This window comes from Nerophis ophidion, linkage group LG03 (genome assembly GCF_033978795.1).
Source record: "Nerophis ophidion isolate RoL-2023_Sa linkage group LG03, RoL_Noph_v1.0, whole genome shotgun sequence".
NCBI classification, from domain to species: Eukaryota; Metazoa; Chordata; class Actinopteri; order Syngnathiformes; family Syngnathidae; genus Nerophis; species Nerophis ophidion.
In genome coordinates this window covers 21,327,323-21,343,665 of record NC_084613.1, presented here as the reverse complement: position 1 = coordinate 21,343,665, position 16,343 = coordinate 21,327,323, and the positions used below count along the sequence as shown (strand labels likewise).

The 16,343-nt window shown below is 41.1% G+C and overlaps 1 protein-coding gene across 1 annotated transcript; it reads left to right on the top strand.

The window, feature by feature from the left end:
• The first annotated feature begins 2,164 nt into the window (after positions 1-2,164).
• On the top strand, positions 2,165-16,102 carry tmem168b (transmembrane protein 168b). Its single transcript, XM_061894571.1, has 4 exons — positions 2,165-3,659; positions 10,332-10,474; positions 10,544-10,818; positions 14,955-16,102. The coding sequence occupies exons 1-4, from the start codon at positions 2,523-2,525 to the stop codon at positions 15,494-15,496; spliced, it is 2,097 nt and encodes a 698-aa protein (XP_061750555.1). The 5' UTR covers positions 2,165-2,522; the 3' UTR covers positions 15,497-16,102.
• The last annotated feature ends 241 nt before the right edge of the window (positions 16,103-16,343 follow it).

Here is a 16,343-nt window from a genome sequence, read left to right as displayed (position 1 = left end):
TAAATAATAAATGCGTTTTGAAGCACATTAAATAATGCAGTGTTTTCCAACCTTTTTTGAGCCAAGGCACATTTTTTGCATTGAAAAAATCTGGAAGAACACCACCAGCATAAATCATTAAAAAATTAAACTCAGGTGACAGTAAAAAGTTGTCACAATTGTTGGATATGACTTTAAAACATAACCAACCATGCATCACTATAGCTCTTGTCTCAAAGTAGGTGTACTGTCACCACCTGTCACATCACGCCCTGACTTATTTGGACTTTTTTGCTGTTTTCCTGTATGTAGTGTTTTAATTCTTCTCTTGCGCTCCTATTTTGGTGGCGTTTTCTCTTTTTTTGTTATTTTCCTGTAGCATTTTCATGTCTTCCTTTGAGCGATATTTACCGCATCTACTTTGTTCTTATCAATCAAGAATATTTCAGTTGTTTTTATCATTGTTTGTGGGGACATTGTCGATTGTCATGTCATGTGGACGCCATCTTTGCTCCACAGTAAGTCTTTGCTGTCGTCCAGCATTCTGTTTATGTTTACTTTGTAGCCGGTTCAGTTTTAGTTTCGTTCTGCATAGCCATCCCTAAGTGTTGGGTTTCTTCTTTCTTCACTTATCTTCAATGAATACTCCAGTTGTATATATATGAAAGATGATGGTTTATTTTAAGGACGGTTCAGTACAATGCCTCACAGCACCGGAAAAAGAAAAAAAATTGGTAACTGTGGAAAATAGAACACAACTACATCGTACTCAACAACAACACTTACCGTATTTCCTTGAATTCCCGCCGGGGCGCTAATTATTTTAAAACCTCTTCCCACTCCTGCGCTTACCAAAGGCATGAAGTAAAAGTAAGCATGCGCTAATTATTTTAAAACCTCTTATAACTCCGGCACTTAGCAAAGGTATGCAGTAAAAATTGGAGTGTGATGTAAGCTTGGACTTTAAATCCTACTGAATAGCTCTTAATCTTCTTCCCTTTATGCGATTTCAAATTGCCGGTATTGAAATCAGCCTCCTCCATTTTGAAAATGATGACAGGGGAAGTGTCACTCGTGACGTCACGAGTTTGACCAGGCGGTAATACTAAGCATGCGCTAATTAATTTGGGAAGCGAGTTTGACCCGGCAGTAATTCAAGGCAGGCGCATACTATATGCCCTGCGGCAATTCAAGGAAATACGGTAATTTTCAGACTATAATTACTAGTTTGAAAACAATTTTAACCCAAATAGGTGAAATTAGACAATCTCCCACGGCACACCAGACTGTATCTCACGGCACACTAGTTGAAAAACACTGTATGATGCAGTGTTTTTCAACCTTTTTTGAGCCGGGGCACATTTTTTGAGTTGAAAAAATGCAGAGGCACACCACCAGCAGATATCTTTAAAAAAACGAAACTCAGTTGACAGTAAAAAGTCGTCGTCGCAATTGTTGGATATGACTTTAAAGCATAACCGAGCATGTATCACTATAGCTCTTGTCTCAAAGTAGGTGTACTGTCACCCCCTGTCACTTCTGTTTTCTTGTGTGTAGTCTTTTAGTTTTTGTGTTGCGCTCCTATTTTGGTGGATTTTTTCCCGAGTTTTCCTGTAGCAGTTTCATGTCTTCCTTTGAGCGATATTTCCCGCATCTACTTTGTTTTTATCCTTCATCCTGGGGACATTGTCATGTCATGTTCGGATGTACATTGTGGAAGCCATCTTTGCTCCACAGTAAGTATTTGCTGTCGTCCAGCATTCTGTTTTTGTTTACTTTGTAGCCAGTTCAGTTTTATTTTTGTTCTTCTTAGCCTTCCCTAAGCTTCAATGCCTTTTCTTAGGGGCACTTACCTTTTGTTTATTTCTTGTTTATGCTTTAAATACCTTTTTGCCTCCCGTTATATCCACATCTACAAAGCAATTAGCTACCTGCTGCCACCTACTGATACGGAGAGTATTACATGGTTACTCTGCAGAGCTCTAGACAGCACCGACACTCAACAACAACATATCATTTGCAGACTATAATTACTGGTTTGCAAAAAAATATTTTTAACCCAAATAGGTGAAATTAGATAATCTCCCCCGGCACACCAGACTGAATCTCACGGCACAGTGGTTGAAAAACACAGTTAATGAACCACAAAAAAAAAATCGCACTTCCTACAAAGGCATTTTGTTGCTTTGCGGCTGCCGTAGCCGCAACTCATCAATCATGGCGTTTGAAAACTTTTGACGCGTCCAAACTTCCTGGACGGAAATGTCTCTTGACGAACTGACAGCAAGTCGCTTTCATTTCATATCTTTACATGTTTACAAAGCCAATAACTCTACCAGTGTCAAGTTTCATGAAGGGAAGAGAAATGTCGCTCGTAACTTAACGCCTAATGTTATTCTTCGCGCGAAAGACGCTAATGCTAGCTCGGCTAGCTAGTTTGGCTACATTAGCTGTCGCTTTCACTCCAAAGTCGTAAATGTAGCCCTCTGCGTAAAATATCGCGTTTACTTGGGAGTACGTGGATTTGACGACTCGGGCTGAGAATGTTGCGTTTTCTACGTTACTGCGTGGGCCACTGCCTCCAGGCGGCCATGACCCGGCTGGAGGAGGTCAACGGGGAGGTGAGCATGTGGTCCTCCGTCCGCTGGCTGGGCTACCTGTCCGGCCTCAACCTGCTGGTGGCGCTGTGTCTCGGCCTCTTTGTCCGCTGGGAGAAGACCGCCGATTCCACCCTGCTGGTCATCTTCATCTTGGCTCTGCTGGTCCTGGGTCTGGCCAGCGTGCTGTACTACCACCTGGACATGGAGCGCCTCAGCCTCCACCTGCTCCACCTGTGGTTCGGCTTCCTGCTGGGTCTGCTGTGCTTCATCAACAGCCCCGCCCTGGAGGGAGACGCCAAGGAGCAGGCAGCGAAGGGTCTGCTGGTGTCCAGCGTGTCCCTGAGGACGCTGTGGGCGCTGCTTGAGAGGATGCTGGGCCGTGCCCGGTACCGGCCGGCGTTCCTGACCTCGGCCGAGCGGCTGGAGCTGGTGGGCTTCGCCGCCGCCAGCACGGTGCTGCTCCTCCGCATGGCCCTGAGCGTCACGGTGCTGGTGTTGGCCCTCGCTGTCGTCATGGTCTCCCTGAGGATGAAGGCCATGCTGGGGCTGGCCAACCTGATGTGCTTCGCCGTCATCACCGCAGAGTGGTTCTTCAAGACACTCCCCGTCAGGACCAACCAGTTCGCCCTGGGCTGCTTCTTCGGCCTGCTCATCTGTGACCCGCTGCTCGACTTCTGCTTCAGCGGCCTCTCCGTGACCGAGCGCTGGCAGCCGTTCCTGCGCCGGAGTGGCTTGTGGCGCCGCCTCTGCCTGCTGCCGCTGCTGCTGCTGGAGGTGGTCTTCACCGTCCTGGCGGCCCAGGTGCTGAGTCAGCTGGACAGCTGGTACCTGACCCTCCCCGCCTTCGTGGCGTGCGTGCTCCTATGGGCCATCTGCCACATGGTGTTCTTCATCACCGTGTGGGGCTTCCACAGTAAGCTGAGTGACTGCCAGAGGGTGTGTCTGAGCCAGGGGTCAGGGGTCAGCGGGCTGGATAAAGTCATGGCTTCCAAAGGCATGAGACACTTTTGCCTCATCTCCGAGCGCCTCCTCTTCTTCACGCTGGCGTCCACCGTGGCTGTCGCTGTCTTGTCCTGGCAGGTAACCTTCCATTTTCTCTCATGTCCAACAAAAATTATTTTGGTCGGTTGAATCAAAGACTAATACGATGCCCCCCGTTGTCGTGACAACCTCATCCATCTATTCATGATGGAGCCAAGGGTTTTATCATTTAATAGAAAAATAATCTTTTAGTTTGCATATCCATGCTTACAATGTGCATACTATTGCTTAAATATTTATAGAATAAAGAAATACATATAATTGGGGATATATATATATACAGTCGTAGTCAAACGTTAACATACACTTGTAAAGAACATAATGCCATGGCTGCCTTGAGTTTCCAATAATTTCTACAACTCTTTTTTTTTTGTGATAGAGTGATTGGAGTGCATACTTGTTGGTCACAAAAAACATTCATGAAGTTTGGATCTTTTTTAAATTTATTATGGGTCTACTGAAAATGTGACCAAATCTGCTGGGTCAAAAGTATACATACAGCTAGGGCTGGGCGATATGGCCTTTTTTTAATATCTCTCTTTTTTAAGCCACATCGTGATACATGATACCTCAATATTTTGCCTTAGCCTTGAATTAACAGTTGATGCATATAATCACACCAGTATGATGATTCTATGTGTCTACATTAAAACTTTCTTGTCCATACTGCATTAATATACCGTATTTCCTTGAATTGCCGCAGAGCATATAGTATGCGCCTGCCTTGAATTACTGCCGGGTCAAACTCGCTTCTCAAAATAATTAGCGCGTGCTTATTACCGCCTGGTCAAACTCGTGACATCACGAGTGACACTTCCCCTGTCATCATTTTCAAAATTGAGGAGGCTGATTTCATTACCGGTAATTTGAAATCGCACAAAGGGAAGAAGATTAAGAGCTATTCAGTAGGATTTAAGGTCCAAGCTTACATCGCACTCAAATGTTTACTGCATGCCTTTGGTAAGTGCCAGAGTGAGAAGAGGTTTTAAAACAATTAGTGCATGCTTACTTTTACCGCATGCCCTTGGTAAGCGCAGGAGTGAGAAGAGGTTTTAAATTAATTGGCGCCCCGGCGGCAATTCAAGGAAATACGGTATGCTCATTTTAAGCTTTCATGCAGAGAAGGAAATCACAACTAAGTCAATTTACCAAAACTCTTCTTAAACAGTTATTAAGCAGTGTCACACACATTCATGTCATTTCCAAAACAGAAAGTGCAAGATTGTCAGAGACCCTTTAAAACAAGCTATTAGTGCACTTTTGTGCATGATGTCACTAAGATGACTTATCAAAACAATACTAAATTAAAGTGCGCTTTTTGTACAGATCGCCACTACAATAGTTTAAAACAAATAAATTGCACTTTTGTGCATGATTTTGTTGGCGTGTGGCACCGAATGGAGATGTTGAAATACGGAGTAAGCACTCTTCATTCTCTAACAGGTGACTTTTGAAATGATGCTTCATATTAGCAGTAATGCTACTTTTTGTAGCAACGCTTAAGCACCACACTTGACAAATTACGGTTGTCTCTTCGACATATTCCCACTTGGAGCCAAACCACCGCCAGCCGATGGAGCCCCTGTTGTTTTTCTTGGGAATTAATTCCTTCCTCATTAGTTACCAGATTCGCACCTTCTCTCTCGTATTACCCCTCGCACCACAGCTGACATTACCCATTCTGCTACCTCTCTGCGCTGCGAGGGCGTATACGTATGTGACGTATGACGTGACAGTTTGTGACATGTGTAAGAAGGTGCGCTTGCTGTCTTTGAGAAGGAGAGACAACAGAGTGGGAAGAGCCTGTAGTGTAATGCCCGCAGCTAAAAGAAACTGCGTGAGAACGTATACTCGAATATCACGATATAGTTATTTTCTAATATCGCACAGAGACAAACCCGCAATATATTGAGTAGGGCTGCAACTAACGATTAATTTGATATTCGATTAATCTGTCGATTATTACTTCGATTAATCGATTAGTAGTCGGATAAAAAAGACAAACTACATTTCTATCCCTTCCAATACTTTATTTTAAAAAACCGCATACTGGCACCATGTCCTTTTGACTTGCCAAACAAAACAATAACAAGGCAAGTGTTAGAAAAATGTTTTTTTTTTATAAAGTGCACCCTTGTCATGCACAATAGCAATAATTTTGCTTAGGGGAATTTAAAAACTGCCTACTACCTATTCCAACCATTCTGCAATGTTGAATGCTGAATGTCTTTCCTCTAGTAGCATTATCGTAAGGCAGATTGACTTCATGTTCCATTCGTCTCCAATGTAGTGGCATGTATTGCCAAGGTAGGTTTCCGTGGCTACTACACTTGTCCACACATCAGTGGTCAGAACAATTTTGCTCTCGGTGGCTTTAATGTCAGTTTACACAGCTTAAAATGTCTGCTCATACTTCCTCTCCATCAGTTTTGTAAAATGGGTCCTCGAGGGAAGAGTGTAACCAGGGTTGAGGACTTAAATCATTTTTCTGAAACCGTCATCCTCCACCATTGATAGTGGCCTCATGTCAGTTACCAACATATTTAGGACACTATCAGTCAATGCAGCCGCTTGCTGTGGTGTGCACACATTCCTTTGTACCAAGTCTCTAATGCTGGCTTGTTTCTTTCTGAAATGAGAGAAACCATATCATGAACGTACATAGTAGCAACATTTACTTGTAACTCAATACATACTTAGTTGATTTATTTAATAATTTCTGATGTAAAAGGCACAATTTTTCATATCATGGTCACTGCTGCCTAGTTTTTCGTGTTAAATTATTTTTACTGTTATATTTTTATTCTTATGTTGCTTTTTTATTTTTATTCTTATTGTAATAATTTCTTTTTCCATTTAAACCCCCGTTATTTACTTTTTAAATCCGATCTAAATTCTGTACACTGCTGCTGGAATTTAAATGTTCCTGAGGAAACTCTCTGAAGGAATCAATAAAAGTACTATCTATCTATTTATATATTTATATAATTACACCACCACATAAAAAAAGCTAAATGAAATGAATGGACATTGGGGATGCAGCATACACTAAAAATAACATAGAAATGTAACTCATCATATCAGAACTGAATCAGATATTGTACACGTTTCTGTTGTGAATGATAAATGATTCATTTTAGGCTGCCTGTGAATAATAGCATGAAATATTCCAGCACTTTCAGAACGTTTATATTACTAAAGCGTCACTCAAATATTATATAGCTTTATCAGGTCCGGCTACATTGATCCATTATGAAACCAACCTGAGATATTTCTGTCCGTTTATTGCCTTAAAAAAAAATCTCGTTAACAACATATTGAAAACACACAAAGACGGACACAACGGATCAATGTACTCGGACTATGGACTTAAAAAGTTACATACCGTGAGTTTTTTTTCTTCATCCATGGATCCAACATGCTTCCTCTTAAGGTGCTCCCGAAGCGATGTCGTACTTCCAAGCCACGCCAGGTAGATCCTGTACATTTTGCAGGAAACTGTCTTCTTTGCAGTGTTTAGAGTGAAGTATTCCCATACTTTTGACGACTTAGGTCGTACTTGGGTCTGTTTCCCTCCGCCATTTTTTGAATGTTTCCAGACAAAGAACACGGCTTGGTCACGTGAGCTGCACATGACACATCATTGGCTGGCTTACTGCCACCTCTTGAGACTAGTCTGAGCCCGCTCTGGCGCTGTTTTGTACTTTTATGTACTTATTTTGATTATTGTTTCTCAGCTTTTTGTAAATGTTGCAGTTTATAAATAAAGGTTTAGGAAAGAACGAAAGGAAAAAAAAAAAAGAAGAGCCTCAGCGCATGCGCACTGCATACATCCAATGAATCGATGACTAAATTAATCGCCAGCTATTTTTATAATACATTTTAATCGATTTGTTGCAGCCTAGGGATGTCCCGATACAACTTTTTCACTTCCGATACGATACCGATATTGTAGCCTTGAGTATTTGCCGATACCGATATCAATACGATACAGGCACGAATCATACATATATTTATTCCTTATTTTGTTTTGTAGAATGTTAGAAAAGGCTTGATAAAGTGATGTTACTGTTACTGATGTTGTAGTGTTAAAACAGAAAACAATAGTCAGCAAGAGTAGGTATAGGAAAAACTGACCCATTTATTATTAACCAATTGGTTACATAAATTTTAACCTTCAACATAAGAGTATTACCTCAACAAATCCAATAAAAACTAAATGTTATATTAAAAGTGCAAACTAACCACTAATACCAACATAATTATACAATTGAAAATAATAAATTAAAAATAAATTAGAAGACCCTGAAAAATAACCTAAATAAATCCAATAAAAAAAACAAAAAACGTTTTAAAGTGCAAAGAATTCAAGTTCACTTCAGTTATTTTTTTACTGTCAGCATATGTTGGAAACAACTGTGGGCAGGGACAAAAACCACAAAAACAACACAATATTGTCCACTGCCCAACTGCTCTAAATTAAGAGTTCACAGCTCCAGTTTCACTGACTGACTATGCCCAAAACAATGTTGTAATTACTCTTAGTGTTCACTGAAGACTAGTGTAAACACAATAAACATATCACTCTAATAACAAGAGCATAAAACAAATAATAATCAGTCAGTGCTGACTACCCTTACTACTCCTCCTCCTCCTTCTCCACTTTCTGCAGTCCGAGCATAATGTGGAGATTTTTTTTTAAGAAGATAAGCATTTCGGCATGCTGTGAGTTAAAATACTTCCACACAGCCGACATCACTACACGTTGCTGAGCACACGCGTTGTCGTTGTGATCACGTGGGCTGTGCATGCTGGATCAGAGACGCTCTTCTTCCGCGGCCGCCACCAACATTAATTAAGGGGCATTGCCGCCACCTACTGTGTTGGAGTGTGATCAAACCAGTCACCTATTATAGAAGTGCTGCAGCGGCAAATGGACAGCTTGTATCGGAGCGCTTATATCGGAGTTTTTAGATTCAGTCCGATAAAATCCGATATTCACTTTTTTGGCTAATATCGGACCGATTTCCGATATCAATATCGGATCGGGACATCCCTATTGCAGCTCTAATATCCAGTATATCAATATATTTTCCAGCCCTACATACAGGAACACACAATATCAATATTGTTGATGTAGAAAACTGACAATCAAATCAAATTGGCTTCATGACATGGCCTCTTAACTTCATGTGAGCAATTATGATTGATGACACCTGTTGACTTCTTCGAGCCCATTTAAATAGGGCTCATGTGATGCAGTCATTTGACTCTGTTACAAACGCGACAATGAGAAAGTCAAAGGAACTCAGCACAGATCTGAAAAAAACGGATCATTGACTTGAACAAGTCCAGAAAGTCACTTGGGGCCATTTCAAAGCAGCTTAAGGTCGCAAGAGCAACTGTGTAGACAATTGTGTGTTAAGTTTAAAGTGCATGGCACAGTTTTGTCACTGCCGCGATCAGGAAGAGAATGAGAGCTATCACCTGTTGCTGAGAGAAAATTGGTCAGGATGATCAAGAGTCGACCAAGAACCACCAAAAAGCACGTCTGCAATGAATTGGAAGCTGCTGGAACACAGGTGTCAGTGTCCACAGTCAAGCGTGTTTAGCATCGCCATGGAGGGTTCCATGCAAGAAGGAAGCCTCTTGCTCCAGAAGTGACACCTTAAGACTCGTTTTAAGTTTGCACTGATCACATGGACAAAGATAAGACCTTCTGGAGGAATGTTCTGTGGTCAGATGAAATAAAAATTGTGCTATTTGGCCACAATACCCAGCAATATGTTTGGAGGAGAAACAGTGAGGTCTTTAATCCCAGGAACACCATACTCACCGTCAAGCACGGTGGCGGTAGTAATATGCTCTGGGCCTGTTTTGCTGCCAATGGAACTGGTGCTTTTAAATGGGACAATGAAAAAGGAGGATTACCTCCAAATCCTTAAGGACAACCTGAAACCATCAGCCCGGAGGTTGGATCTTGGACGCAGTTGGGTGTTCCAACAGGACCATATCAGAAAACAACAAATTTAGCTGAACTGCACCAATTTTGTCAAGAGGAGTGGTCAAAAATTCAAGCAGAAGCTTGTGGACGGCTCCCAAAAGCGTCTTAATGCAGTGAAACTTGCTGAGGGACATGTAACATTACTGTATGTATACTTTTGATCTAGCAGATTTGGTCACATTTTCAGTAGACCCATAACTAATTCATAAAAGAACCAAACTTCATGAATGTTTTTTGTGACCTAGAATTATGTGCTCCAATCACTCTATCACAAAAAAGTAAGAGTTGTAGAAAGTATTGGAAATCCAAGACAGCCATGACATTATGTTCTTTACACGTGTATGTAAACTTATGACCGTGACTGTGTATAAAATAAAATGTTTCACTGTGGTCAAGACAAAATATAACGCAAAGACAGCCTACCAAAAATAATGCTCCTATCCAAAAACATTTAAATAATTACAGAAAATAGGAAACGCATTTTTAAAAATTAAAAAAAGCAATTCCATGGAAAAGGCATGGTAATACACCAGCATTAGTGTCTGTCACAATAGGGCCTATAAAGTTTGTATACTTTAATATCCTATTCTCACAACAATGCAATCCAAACCACAATACCATTTTACTAAAATAAACTTCACAGCAGGTATCTGCATAAAGGTTGCAAACATCAAGCGGTACCTAAAATGTTGCTTTGTGGTGTGCAGCCTGCCAGCAGCATCTTCTTGAGCGTCTTCCTGCTGCTCTTCCCCTCGGAGGCCGTCTTCCACGGCTTGTTTCACGACCTGGCCGCCAGCCTGGGAGGAACCTGCGTGGGCTACGCCGTGGTGGTCCCCACCAACTACTGCAGGTATGTCCCCGTCACGCCCTCACCCGTGGACTCCACTTCTTGCTGACCACACCTGCGTTTGCCCCCAAGTCCCGACGGTCAGCCCACGCTGCTGCCTCCCGGCCAGGTGCATCAGCTCAACATGCGCTCCACCACCATGCTGAACAACATACAGCGCTTCTTCTCCCACCACCTCATCCAGACCTTCGGCTGCGACTACTCCACCAGCGGCGTCACCCTGGAGGCTCTGCAGGCCAAGCTCAAGTCCTTCATGGAGCTCCGCACAGCCGACGGGCCTCGCCACGACACCTACGTGGTCTTCTACAGCGGACACACGCACCCCTCTGGGGAGTGGGCGCTGGCAGGTGACCTCACACCATAAGTGTGATGATAACCATAGAAGCGGTTTTCAATTCAGGAAATTGCGCAAAAAATATCAGTGCCGCAGTTGTATCGGCCACTAGAGGAAGCTGTGCTCAAGTCCATTCCAAATGAGACTCGTGGTTGTTGACCATCCTGTACCCTGATACTTGACACGTGTTTACGTTTAGCATGCTAACATATAGTGCTAACTTTTTTAGTAAACTTTAAAGCTGAACGCGTATGACTATGTGACTCGGTGTTTGACACGTTAACTGTTAGCATATAGTGAAAAGATTTTGCAGCCAACACATCAGTAATATCCTCTAACCTGGTACTTGAAATGTGTTAACTTTTAGCACGCTAACATACAGTGCTAACTTTTTTTTAGCAGATTTTGCAGCCAACACGTCTGTAATATCCTGTAACTTGGTACTTGACGCGTGTTAAACTTTTAGAATGCTAACTTTAACATGCTAACTTTTTAAGCAAATTTTGCAGCCAACATATCAGTAATGTCTTCTAACTTGGTACTTGACAGATGTTAACTTTTAGCATGCTAACATATAGTGCTAACTTTTTTAGCAGATTTTGCAGCCAACACGTCTGTAATATCCTGTAACTTGGTACTTGACGCGTGTTAAACCTTTAGAATGCTAACTTTAACGTTCTAACTTCTTAAGCAAATTTTGCAGCCAACATATCAGTAATATTTTCTAACTTGGTACTTGACACATCTTAACTTTTAGCATGCTAACATATATTGCTAACTTTTTTTTAGCAGATTTTGCAGCCAACACGTCCGTGATATCCTGTATCTTGGTACTTGACGCGTGTTAAACTTTTAGAATGCTAACTTTAACGTGCTAACTTTTTAAGCAAATTTTGCAACCAACATATCAGTAATGTCTTCTAACTTGGTACTTGACACATGTTAACTTTTAGCATGCTAACATATAGTGCTAACTTTTTTTAGCAGATTTTGCAGCCAACACGTCTGTAATATCCTGTAACTTGGTACTTGACGCGTGTTAAACTTTTAGAATGCTAACTTTAACGTGCTAACTTCTAAAGCAAATTTTGCAGCCAACATATCAGTAATATTTTCTCACTTGGTACTTGACACATCTTAACTTTTAGCATGCTAACATATAGTGCTAACTTTTTTAGCAGACTCTGCAGCCAACACGTCTGTAATATCCTGTAACTTGGTACTTGACGCGTGTTAAACCTTTAATGTGCTAACTTCTTAAGCAAATTTTGCAGCCAACATATCAGTAATATTTTCTAACTTGGTACTTGACACATGTTAACTTTTAGCATGCTAACATATATTGCTAACTTTTTTTTAGCAGATTTTGCAGCCAACACGTCCGTGATATCCTGTATCTTGGTACTTGACGCGTGTTAAACTTTTAGAATGCTAACTTTAACGTGCTAACTTTTTAAGCAAATTTTGCAACCAACATATCAGTAATATCTTCTAACTTGGTACTTGACACATTATAACTTTTAGCATGCTAACATATAGTGTTAACTTTTTTTAGCAGATTTTGCAGCCAACACGTCCGTAATATCTTGTAACTTGGTACTTGACGCGTGTTTAATTTTTAGAATGCTAACTTTAACGTGCTAACTTTTTAAGCAAATTTTGCAGCCAACCTATCAGTAATATCTTCGAACTTGGTACTTGACACATGTTAACTTTTAGCATGCTAACATATAGTGCTACACGTCTGTAATATCCTGTAACTTGGTACTTGACACATGTTAACTTTTAGCATGCCAACATATAGTGCTAACTTTTTTAGCAGATTTTGCAGCCAACACATCTGTAATATCCTCTAACTTGGTACTTGACACGTGTTAATTTTTAGCATGCTAACATATAGTGCTAACTTTTTTTAATAGATTTTGCAGCCGACACATCTGTAATATCCTGTAACTTGGTACTTGACACGTTAACTTTTAGCATGCCAACATATAGTGCTAACTTTTTTAGCAGATTTTGCAGCCAACACATTCGTAATATCTTCTAATTTAGTACTTGACACGTGTTAACTTTTCGCATGCTAACATATAGTGCTAACTTTTTTAGCAGATTTTGCAGCCAACACATTCGTAATATCTTCTAATTTGGTACTTGACATGTTAACTTTTAGCGTGCTAACTTTTTTAGCAAATTTTGCAGATGAACACATATGACTATATGACTTGGTATTTGACACATTAACTGTTAGCATGCTAACTTTTTTAGCGAATTTTGCAGCCTAAAACATCAGTCATATCCTTCACCTTTGTACTTGACACATGTTAAAGCGTACTAACTTTTTTTCCCCCGCCAATTTTATAGGTGAACACAAAGTCATACTTGACACGTTAACTGTTAGCATGCTAATATCAAAATGCTTACTTTTTTGACCAATTTTTCCGCGAAACACATCAGTCATAATATGTAACTTGTTACATGACACACGTTAACTTTTAGCATGCTAACATTAACATGCTAACTTTTTTTTGGCAAATTTTATAGATGAATACAGTCATATGACTTGGTTTTTGACACCTGTTAACTGTTTGGATGCCAACATTAAAATGCTAACTTTTTTTAGTCAATTTTGCAGCCAAAAACATAAGTAGCATCCTGGAACTTGGTACTTGACATGTGTTAACTTTCAGCATGCTAACATAGTCAATTTTACAGCCGAACACAAAGTCATGTGACTTGGTACTTGACACATGTTAAGTTGGTACATGCTAACATTAAAGTGCTAATATTTTTTTTGTCAATTTTACAGATGAACACAAAGTCATATGACTTGGTACTTGACAAATGTTTACTGTTAGCATGCTAAGGTAGCCAATACAACTGTAGTATTGATATTTTAACTTTTATTTTGCCATTTTTATGCTTGAAAATGCTTTATTTAGGGAAATAATTGAGACGTAAATGTTGTGTTCAGATGGTTTAGCATATATTGATAGACTTACATTGTATTGGTTTTAGTATCTTTTAACGGACACAAAGTATCAAAGTGGCCCCCGCAACCTTTATTTTTTATTTCTGCAAGGAAAAGTGTGGACACTTCTGCTCTATTCAAATATTTGATTTATAATTCACAGTTTATAAATGGTTTACCACGGTCAGACCTGGAACCAATTAACATTGATAACAGAGAGTTTAGTGCAGGGGTGTCCAAAAGGGGGCCTGGGGGCTTTTTGCCTAAAAATACTGTAAGGAAAAAAACGTAAAAAATTGTGATTGAAGGGCCAACAGAGAAGGAGAAATAATGGCGCTAATAACATAAAGCTGGCGTGTTTATTTTTAATCCATAAATTTTACTGGTTTGAAAGTGCAACGTATCAAAATGGACCCCGCGTCTTTTGATTTCTTTAGTCCAGGGGTCGGCAACCCGCATGCGGCTCTTTAGCGCTGCTCTAGTGGCTCTCTGGAGCTTTTTCAAAAATATATGAAAAATGGAAATGATGAGGGGAAAAAAAACATATTTTTTGTTTTAATTTGGTTTCTGTAGGAGGACAAACATGACACAAACCTCCCTAATTGCTATAAAGCACATGCTTCACTGATTCGAGTATTTGGCGAGCGCCGTTTTGTCCTACTAATTTTGGCGGTCCTTGAACTCACCCTAGTTTTTTTTACATGCATAACTTTCTCCGACTTTCTAAGACGTGATTCATGCCATTTCTTTTTCTGTCTGATTTTGTCCACCAAACTTATAACGTTGTGCATGAAAGCACCAAGGTGAGTTTTGTTGATGTTATTGACTTATGTGGAGTACTAATCAGACATTTGGTCAGTGCATGACTGCAAGCTAATCAATGCTAACATGCTATTTAGGCTAGCTATATTTAGATATTGCATTACTATGCCTCATTTGTAGCTATATTTGAGCTCATTTAGTTTCCTTTAAGTCCTCATAATTCAATTTATATCTCATGACACTATCTGTATGTAATATGGCTTTTAATTTTTTGCGGCTCCAGACAGATTAGTTTTTGTATTTTTGGTCCAATATGGCTCTTTCAACATTTTGGGTTGCCGACCCCTGCTTTATTCTGCCGCCCCCTTTGTGGAAAATGTGCATTTCCCAGTGTTGACAGTTCCAATACGTTCCTGCAGGGGGAGACACGCTTCGCCTAGACCAGATAGTGAAGTGGTGGAGGGAGAAGAATGGCGGCTTCTGTTCACGCCTCGTCCTGGTGCTGGACTGCCAAAACTCGGTGGCCATGGTGAAGGACGTCCGCAAGGTGGAGGGCGTCTACGTGGCCGTGCAGGGCGCCACCCTGGCCGCCGCCGACGCGGAGCAGCCGGAGCCCCAGACGGGCGACTTCCTGTCCCAGTGGGTGGAGTACAACTGCAACCTCAACAGCGACACCCAGTGGTCACAGCGGGGAAGGGCGGTGTCGGCGGCCTACGGCGTGTCCCGACCCTGGAGCGACTACACGCTGCACCTTCCTACGGGCAGCGACGTCACCCACCACTGGAGGGCGTACTTCCCGCGCGTCACCTACCCCGTGGTGCAGATGGCGCTCTGGTGCGGCGGCCTCAACCTGCTGTGGCCGTGCAGCGCCTGTCTGAGGTGCCTCAAGCGCGTCAAGCTCAACTGGTTCCCTCCCGCCATCTTGGACACGGGACAAGGCTTCAAGCTGGTCCGCTCTTAAAACCAACTCCCTCACTCGCCAGCGGCCATTTTGTTACATCGTATTGTTCCAAATGCAAGACCGTACTTTTTTTTTACACGGGTAGTCTTTATATTAGAATACAAAAATAACTCCGCACACAGATGTATTGTTTGGAATATTAAGATTTTTGTCTTTAAATTGCTAAAGTTGAGGGTTGAAAAAAAAAAAAACAGGTCAGGAAAATAGGTGACATCTTGTACTGGAGGTATTTACAGTCTTCCTTGGACAATGTTGAAAGATGCCCATTGATACTAGCTTGCACTTTTTTCTCAAAATAATTCCAGTGTGCCTTTTTTCTATGACTGATATTGTGCTGCCTTCCACCAAAGAGCTTCATCTAAAAGAGTAAGACCCAAATTATAGTTTTGTTGTAAGAAGTCCAAACAGACATTTTTTTCCCCCATTTAACTGTTGCACTTGTTTGTGTGCACGATGCATTCAGGGAACGTCTCTTGACTGAAACAAGTGTTCTCTCGTTTGAGAAAGTTAAACTATGCAAGGATGGAGATGTGTTATTCAGGTCAAATTTGAGGATGTTTTAACAGCAAAGCTTCCTTTAATTAAATGTGTAGCTCTTTTAACTGACCTATTGAATCAAATGTCCACGATTGTCTTATATCGTTGCAACAGGGCCACCCTGTGGTCGTTAACGACTTTTGCTGTCGTGTGTGCCGACTGCGCGTAGACCAGAAGTTGAAGTCGTTAATACTTTTGCGAACCAATTATAATACAAAAATACACATACTTGCCTAACTTAAGTTAAATTACCTTTTTATAAATGGATTATTACACGTACCTAATACATTTATTTTGGGGGGGAAATTGT